This window comes from Stomoxys calcitrans, chromosome 2 (assembly GCF_963082655.1).
Source record: "Stomoxys calcitrans chromosome 2, idStoCalc2.1, whole genome shotgun sequence".
NCBI classification, from domain to species: domain Eukaryota; kingdom Metazoa; phylum Arthropoda; class Insecta; order Diptera; family Muscidae; genus Stomoxys; species Stomoxys calcitrans.
Genome location: NC_081553.1, coordinates 170,011,394 through 170,020,761, shown reverse-complemented (window position 1 = coordinate 170,020,761; position 9,368 = coordinate 170,011,394). Strand labels below are relative to the sequence as shown.

The 9,368-nt window shown below is 42.3% G+C and overlaps 1 protein-coding gene across 2 annotated transcripts; it reads right to left on the bottom strand.

Moving 5' to 3' along the window:
- Positions 1-352: 352 nt before the first annotated feature.
- On the bottom strand, positions 353-8,675 carry LOC106091065 (putative uncharacterized protein DDB_G0271606). Of its 2 annotated transcripts, XM_013257477.2 has the most exons (5): positions 8,587-8,675; positions 8,184-8,265; positions 6,783-8,078; positions 6,621-6,698; positions 353-2,256 (listed from the first exon to the last, which is right to left on the bottom strand). In XM_013257477.2, the coding sequence occupies exons 3-5, from the start codon at positions 8,067-8,069 to the stop codon at positions 889-891; spliced, it is 2,733 nt and encodes a 910-aa protein (XP_013112931.2). In that variant the 5' UTR covers positions 8,070-8,078; positions 8,184-8,265; positions 8,587-8,675; the 3' UTR covers positions 353-888. The 2 variants fall into 2 exon arrangements, with proteins under 2 accessions (XP_013112931.2, XP_013112929.2); XM_013257475.2 differs by lacking the exon at positions 8,587-8,675 and having other exon boundaries at positions 8,184-8,566.
- Between the last annotated feature and the right edge of the window lie 693 nt (positions 8,676-9,368).

Sequence of the window (9,368 nt, the reverse complement as noted above, 5' to 3'; positions counted from 1 at the left end):
AACTTCTCCTTCTATTTAACATTGCTGGCCATAAACAAACATTTAAAAGGCATTTGCACTTATTCTCTCCTGCTGTTTGTTGTTCTATTATTTAGGTTACTTTTTCCGGTACTGCTTATAGAATTTTGCCAAAGATTGCCTTTTGTACGCAAGCAATTAGGTCGAACCTGGATATATATGTCAAAAACCTATTGTGAATGAAAATTGTAAACGCGAGAACGGTCTTAGCACATGGTGGGTAGAGGACATGAAACATATGGAAGTTGTGTACGAGTATGGGGATGGGGATGGATGCCTTAAATGGAAATAGCGTTTATCAATGAGAGCTGGCAAGCTGATGATGCAGCACGAGTTTAAGTGATATTGTGTTTCCGTATGTATTTTAAAAATAAAAACAAAATGAATAAATAACTTTAATTCTACTCATAGTTGTATTCTAATAATTCTGAATGTTTCCTCTATTTGCTGGAGACGACGCTGCATTTGGGGTGTTTTGTTTGTTTAGCTTAAAAGATCATGTTTTTCGTATTTGTTCAAAATTCCTAAGTTTTGTTCAAATTGGTGTCTCGTCAATATTTTGTTTTGTTGTGTTTTGTTCTATAACTAGGTCAGGTTCTACAGCTAGGGTATTTAAATGTAAACAATAAATAACTACGATTATTCAAGTAATAATAATAGAGAAATATTTTCAATAAAAAAATCAATAATCATAAAAAACAAATGCACAAAATAAACAAAGCCACGTTTGATGCCTGGAGAGCGGCGGTATAGGCGCCTTCGACATTCGCCAGCAGAACAAACGTTCTCAATTTTTACCATCTCTTCGTTGATCTTAATCTCGATCGAGCCGGTGAACGAGTGAGGCCTCTCTTTCTATAGCCCTGGCGCTCAATCGGCATTCTTTATCTCACTTAGAGCGCGGTTGGTCTGCTGTCGCTCAAGTGCCGCTGTGGCCGCGGCATCACTCGCATCGATTGCCTCCATTTTGAAAACCTTGCTCTTGAGACCACACAATATCTCTGCTGTTGCTATGCTCTTCACCGTGCTTAAATCCATTTGCAGATGATTGTTGTTGTTGTCCTCTTCGCTCTCGTGGTGGTGGTGATGGTGATGATGTGGCTGCTGCTGTGTTTCCGCGTGTGCTTGCGATTGTGTCTGGCTTTCCGGGGGCGTGTTTCTCTGTTCCGTTCCATCGGCTGCCGCCAAGTTATTGTGTCTGGAATAGTCATGTGTTTTGCTGTGTTCCGTATTGCGATTGATGGCATTGATCAAAGCGATGTTCTTCATATTACTGTTGTTGTTGTCATCCAATTCCATGATCTCCTGCTTGGCCGTATTATTGTTGTTTATATCATCCTCATCGCGCATTTGTGATCCCACCTCAACGTTGGTGGTACTGGCCACATCCGATTCCGAAGTCTGATCCACATCTAGATGTTCCGTCTCCATTACACTGTCGCTGGATTCACTTGTCCGATTGGTATCGCTGCCGCCCTTGTGATACTGCTCATGGGTATTGTTTTGCACTAAGTTCAAGGCTTCTTCCTCATCATCGTTGGAGGCGGTGGCATTAGTCCGGGGTTGGTGATTGCTATTCTGTTCCATTTCGTGTTGTTTCTGCTGTTGTTCCTGATTGGCCTTCAAGTGGTTCTCCATGAGACGTATTTTGAAATTGTTGTGGGTCTGGGTCACCGGTACGGCAGGGGCCTCTGAAATGGATATTTCTGCATTGTTGTTGTTGTTGGTCTCATGTGCATCCATGCCATAGCGTTCGTATTCCTTAAGGCGTTTCTCATTCAATTCGTCATTGTAGTGCATTAGAATCTTGCGTTTGGCCAAATATTTGTGATGTTTTCGTGCCGAGTCCATGAGTTTCTTGCTGCTGGCTTGCAGAAGATTGAAATTGTCCTTGTTGAGTGGCTCCACCACGCTGTTGATGCTCGCCGGCACATGATTGTAGTTGGTGGTAATGGTGTTATTGTTGTTGCGACTCATATTCTTCATGAAGGTCTCTGCGAGAGAAGCCTTGGATTTGATGTGATCACGGAAACTGGAGAATGATTGCTGGGGTGAGTCGCGTCCATTGTTGAGACTGGTAATGCCATTTAAGGTGTGTGAGTCGAGTAGAGATTTGCGTGGTTCAAAGCCTTGTCCGGTTATATTGACACTATGTGTACCGCGTTCGAAGTGGCATTCAGTTGTGGAATCATTGTCGTTGGTCGAGCTGCAGTCCTTGTTGTCATCATCCATGTTTTTCTGAAAAATAAAATCGGGGTTTTAAAACTGTTTGCAACTATTCTTGACTTAAAAAAGAAGCCTGAGGCCTATGCTGGAGTTTAAAATAAATCCTAACAAGCCTGTTTGACTTATCACTAGGGCACTGTATGGATGTAACTAGCACCAAGGAAAGAAAATGCTCTGCCCCGATAACTATTAGCACCACAAATGAAATTTTTTTTGCCCATGAACATTCCACTAAGGAACAGGGGCAAACTTCTCACATATCAATGAGTGCAGTCCGATTCAAGTTTAAGCTCAATGATAAGGAGCCTCCTTTAATAGCCGGGTCCGAACGGCGTTGTGTGGTGCTCCTTGTTATGAGGAGAAGCTCAGCTGAGAACTACCGGCCTCGTCCACAGGTAGCGATTAGTGGGATTCTCCGTAGGGGTAGCTGCAACTACAGTTGCGGACAATTAGCGTTATCGAGTGGAAAGTCTCAGTGAGAGTCCCAGGGGCATCGGATTTTGCTTAAATGCAGGTTGGAGCTTTAAGCTGTGATTTGTATGGTGTTAGGTTAGGTTAGGTTTAATTGGCACTCTGCTATCTGATTCACTTAGACGTGTTCGTCCATTGTGATACTACAGGAACAGGAGAAGAAAGATGCCTTCTAGTTCGTTCCCACCGTTGAATTATCCAGATAGCTTTAAAAAGCTCAACAACTTTCGAATGTTCACATCGGCTAAATCAGTTCTCAAAGTTATCTGATTGCCAGTGTGGGACACAAACACAGCAGATGTTCTATAGTCCCTTCTTCCTCGACGTCCTCACAGCTTCTGCAAAAGTCGTTACTGGCAACTTTCAATCTGTCAACATGTTTTCCAATCGGACAGTGACCTGTCATAATGGACACAATGACTGAGACGACCGTTCTAACCAGCGACAGCTAAGTGGTACACCTCTTCATGTCTAGACCAGGCCACATAGTTTTGAAATGATAACAACCCCCCTTTGTGACGATCTATCATCCGTTGCTCTTTGAGCCTGGTCCCGCAAACTTAGCTTACATGTCGCTAAAGGCATACAAACAGATTCCAGTCCTTCTGGAGTATGTAAGGCAGTTGCTAGTCTCGCAAGCTTTTCTGCCCTACAATTCTCTGGGATATCTCTGTGGTGTCGACACCCAGAACAGGTGAATTTTGAACTCGTTGAGATATCCGCGACAGTTGAGGGCGGTTTTTGAATTCAGAAATACATTCTTCAGGGATTTAATGGTTGTCTGGTTGTCTTGGAAGATATTTATGTCAGTTGTCGTTATGACATTACATCTTAGCCATTCCACCAATTCTTTAATTGCAAGGATCTCCGCTTGATAAAAACTACAGTGGTGGGGTAATCTTCTCGATATGATCAGTCCAAGTTTTCAGAGTACACCCAAAGCCCGCCTAGTCGTCTAGTTTGGAACCGTCCTTATAGAAGTACCAGTTTTCCTCAGGACACTGCTTTACTCTTTTGTGATGGCGATCAAGAATACGTATATATATACATTAAGGGGTCTAAGACCAATATTTCTGTGTGTTACAAACGGAATGACGATATTAGTACACCTCCATCCTATGTTGGTGCGTATTAAAACAAGAAATAACGTATTAAATTTTGCGAATTCGGACTTTGTGCAGCAACCACCGTGGATATATCAATAATCCTCATTCATTATAACTTCACTACTATATCCAAAATTACATCCAAATATGGTCTAATTTGGACATATTTACTTCTGGTATCGAGAAACCGCTTCTATGAGATTAAGATCCTAAATTAGACGATCGGTCTATATAGCAGCTTTGTTGAAATATGACACGTTCTAGATCATTTTCAGGTCTAATGATGGAAAGCTTAAAACAACCACCTCCAAAATGTCAGGCAAAACAAGTAATAATTCCGCCTTCCAGAGACTCAGAAAGTCAAATTGAGAGATCGGTTTATATGACAGCTATATCAAGTTATAAATTAGTTAATAAATGCTGTTAGTATGGCCTTAATACCCTGAGTCGCCAGATCGGTATATATGGGGGCTATATCTAAATATGGTCCGATTTCAACCATAGTCAGTTCGAACATTGACGACGCTAGTGCAACTCACTGTTCCAAACTTAAGGGCAAGCGTGCAAATGCGACGTGTATAGTCCATATGTCAGCTATATCCAAATATAGTCCAATTTGGCCCGTGTGGAAAAACTACGGATCTGTGCCAAGTTTCAGCTCTATAACTTAATTTTTCAAGGCTTGATTACAACAGAAGTACGGACAGACACGCGGACATCGTTAAAGTTGGTGGAAGTCATACTAAAACGACATGTGCAAAATTCCAGCCAAATCGAATAAGAAATGCGCCGTCTAAGACTCAATAATCAGGGCTTTGTTCTTTCTTTTTCTCCTTCTCTTTTTCTTAGTTTCATCAACGATCTGTTGAGTCAGACATCGAATCCGATCTACTCATTTGCGGATGACAGTAATCTCTGTCATTCGTACTCATTCGACCATAGGCCGAGTCTTCGAGAGATTGAGGACAAGATTCGGGTCATGGATGATACACTCTGCCAGGATTTGCTGGCCATTTCTGAGTGGCGTCGAATGAATCCAGTAGATTTTAATGCACGAACTCAGTGCTGCTGACACTTCGCTGACCCATTACGATCATCTTTTTCTAATCACCGTATAGATGTTGAGCAATCAGAAGCTCTTGATTTTCTATGAACGAAAATGCAAAGTGATGTCCGTTGGGCTAAACATGTATTTGAAGTGTCGAAAGAAGCATTCAAGTTTTTAGGCATCCTTAAAGGGTGTAAGAATTACTTTACACCGTCTGATCTTCTCAACATTTACACCACTTTTATAAGGCCGAAAATGGAGTACAACTCACATGTATGGGCTGGAGCTTCAAAATCATTCCTGGAGCTACTGGACCGTGTGCGGAGGAGAACGATGGCGTCGATTGGGGACTGTAGGGTATCCAACTCTATTGCCTCCCTTGAACATCGTCGCAATGGGGGTTGTTTGGCGCTAATCTATCGGTACTTTCTTGGTGTGTGTTCGTCTGATATTCGTCTTCTTATTCCTGATGTAAGGATGTTTTTCTGGGATACTAGACATTCCAGGAACTCACACCCCTTTGTAATTGATTGGCCAGCGGACCTCACAATGCATTATAGAGGGAATTCTAATTTCGCCCTAACCGTTTGTATGTGGAATCGATTACCGGCTTATGTTTTTCCCACCCAATTTGACATCCAGAAATTTAAGACAAATGTCAAAAAACACTACATCCTTTCCCCCCCCCCCCCATCCAATTCCTAATTTCCTTTCGCTAGTGCAATGCACTGCATTTAAATGGCGGCTATATCAGGTTATAGACTGATTTAGACGATACTTGACACAGTTGGTGGAAGTCAAACTAAAACGACATGTGTAAAATTCCAGCCAAATCGGATAAGAATTGAGTCCTTCAGAAACTGAAGAAGATCGAGACCCCAGATCGGTTTATATGGCAGCTATATCAGGTTATGGACTCATTTAGACCATACTTGGCTCAGTTGTTGGATGCCATATCAAAACAATATGGGCAAAATTTCTGTCCAGCCAATCTCACTCAACGCAAAACCAGATCACTCCTGATCCACCTTAGTTGCAGAGACTATTCTAGATATCCGACCCGTTGACATACAGATTAAGTGTGAGGCAGCCAGCCACTGCGGTTAAGAGACTAAAGGCGATGGGAGAATGGATTGAGAATGGGAGCAGCTAATACCATCGCGGTATAATCGAGGCGATGGTAGAGAACCTGGAAGGAAGGGAAGAGGTTTCCGATTGGATACCTGGGATGAACCTTGAAGTCGAATGCGAGGCACTGCCGCCATCGGCAAAGTCTTGGATTGACGGAATCCTAGTATTGCCATCTGGAAGATCATGTTACACGGATGGATCAAAGCTAGAGGACAGAGTGGGCCTGGGGGTTCCATTACCCAGGGACATTACCCACGGAATACGTGAAGTGGTGTGGTGCTAATGCGAGGACGTTGAGTGTGAACATCTTTACCGACAGTAAAATTGCCATAAGGGCAATAACTACCAGGAAGGTAAGGTCACGAACAGCCTTGCAGTGTAAGAAGGAGATTAATGCCTTCTCGGAGGATAGGAAAGTCCGCATCGTTTGGGTGCCGGGCCATAACGGACTAAGGTGAAATGAAAGGGCAGACGATTTTATTTTTTTATTTTCGGCATTCTTAAAAGTTGAAGAAAAACTTCTTTTTAATTCCACTTCTATTTAAAGAAGATATAGTTACACCCTCATAGTCTAGCTTAACTATCAAAAAGCATGATGGTTGTTAGCTTTCTAAACTTACCTCTGTGTGCAAACCTTTGATTTTCATAGCTTCTGCCACCTTAAGGAATACCGGCAAATCTTCATATTTGACATTGACCTAGATAGAATAGAAGTGGAAGAAGATAAAAAGAGTTATAGCCTCCTCCAAAAGAAATCGCATGATTTAAATTTCGCAGTTTACCTGGCCACTGTACATAAAATCCAACAGGCCAGCCATGTGACTGGCTTCGACATCGGCCATCAGCAGTATGGGATGACTGGATGGATTCTCGAGAAATATTTGCTGAAAGTATGGACTGCAAACGGACAATACCAATTTGTGAGCCTTAAAGATTTTGCCACCAGCAGCTATGGTGACATCTACCATTTTCTCATCCTTTTGCAAGGAGTGGAAACCGCGACACATATTGCCGTGGAAATTGTTCCATGACAGCAGGTACTGATCGATTGTATTGGGATCGGTGAATGGTTGCTGGGAATGTTTTTGTTGCTGCAAATGTTGTTGGGCTGCCTGATGCTGGGCCGTTTGCAAGTGAATCTGTTGAGCTGTTGTCGGAGTAGAGGGCGATGGAGTGGGTGGCGAGGCCTGACGCGAGTGCTGATGGGGAGTGTGATGGTGTTGGGTGGGTGATGTCTGCGGTGTGGAATGGGGCGAGGCATGATGCATTTGTTGCTCTCGGCGCCGTTGCTGCTCCTGTTGCAGTTGTTGTTGCTGCTGTTGTTGTTGTTGTTGTTGCTGATGCTGTTGTTGTTGTTGCTGCTGCTGTTGTTGTTGCTGCTGTTGATGATGGTGCAACATATTTTGCTGTTGTTGTTGCAAGGCTGCATGCAGGCTCGAGGGAGTCGGCGGAGGCGGTGGTGTGGGTGCCGCCTGTGGCATTAAATGACCATGATGTTGCTGGGCAGCCTGATGCTGAGCTGCTGCTGCAGCGGCAGCTTGTTGATGTTGTTGTATGAAACGTTGCTGCTGAGCAGCCTGTTGTTGGGCAGCCGCCTGCTGCTGCTGTTGATGATGCTGACGTGCCTGCTGCTTTAATTTGGCCAAATTCTCCTGGGCCTCTTGTTCGCGTTGCCTCATGAGCTCATCCTTGATCTTGTATTGTTGCATGCTCAAATCATCCACACTCTTGGAGAGCTTTATAGCCTCGCTACTGTTGAACTTGTTGTTCGACAACATGGGCTTAATGTCATATTTGTAATCGCTCATTGCAGCAAACTTCTTCTCATTGGCCGCTCTTTCTTTTTGGCGGCGTATTAGCTCATCTATGTTCATATAAGCTCCCGAGGTGGCAGCAGCAATGGCCGAAGCTATAATGGGATCGTCCTCAAAGACACTGTCATCAATGGTCTCCTTAAGGGTTTTGGTGGAGGAGAAAAGTCTCAGCGAGGGATCATTAACCTGATCACTGAAATACACATCCATGAGCGTGAAGAAAGGCCACTCACGACGTTTGGGTTCTTCAGACATTTTAATAGCCTTTGCAGAAAAGAGAGAGAAGAAAAAGAGCACAAGGAAAGAAAATAGAAACGAATTAATTGGATGGTAAAATTCAGGTATTTGCATTAATAACAGTCAACTGACCTTGTATTCCTGCAAGAGATTGTTCCATTTTTTGATAATCTTGGATAGAGGCAAGGGAACATTTAATTCGCGTTCCACGACACTGGTTGCACAGATGACAGCGACATACATGCAAGAGATATGAAATGGGAAGAGGGTATGTGTGTGTGTGGGTGAAATGGATGAGTAGTACAAGGAAGGCACAATGGAATTAACAATTACAAAATTTACATCAGTCACATTGTGTTTACATCCCCTAAGAATTTCTAAAAATATCCGATAGTCGTTTAATTTATTGATTTGCAGACGATTGCCTGAGACATTTTCAATGCAGTTTCTTGGGGAATGGGGTTGCAGTTTGTCGATTGAACCGCTTTCAAACTTGTGTAAATTTTAGATATTTTCTTTTATCAACTATACTTACGCCCATGCATATTTAGAGGCATTACGTTTGCCTGTGAACAAGGGTGAGAGCTCAGCTCTTAATCTGATCAACGACTTGACTTTTTCAGCTTCCCCTGAAAAGAAAAACATGTAAAATTTTTTAATTAATTCAATTCAATTCATTTTAATTGTAAAAGAAGTACTAAAATAAAGGTAATTTATAATAAAAAAGGTAAGGAAAGGCAAAAGTCGGGCGGTACCCACTAAAATAGCCTACACTTACCTTAAAAATTGAAATTAAAAGCTATATCTAATTCTGAATCGATTTTGATGGACTTTGGCAGAGGTTTTCAGATGGGTTATTAAACAATCCGCATCATTTTTTGAGCGAATTCGTTCAAACGAGTAATAACTGCTGCAAAAAGGGCGTTTATATGTATGCATGGAAGCTAGATATTAGTGTGAACCGATTTCTATGAAATTCACCGGAAATGTCCGGAGTCATAAGGAAATCCTTCCTGCCAGTTTTGAAGTGAGGCGGTTAACAAATGCCGCATTATTGCAATAAAAGTCCAAATCAAACGAATATAAATATGGGGGCTATATCAATGCTAACCGATTTTGACCAAACTCCTTAGATATTGTGGTAGTTCTAAAGAAAAGCATTGTGAAACATGTTGGAAAGATTGCTTAATTCATCAATCTTTCCCACAATTTTCAGATTTTTCAGGCTTGCAGTGGCACTAGAAAGGAAAATCGGGCGAAATATATAGATGGAAGCTATATTTCTATCTGAATCGATTTCTATGAAATTCACTAGTA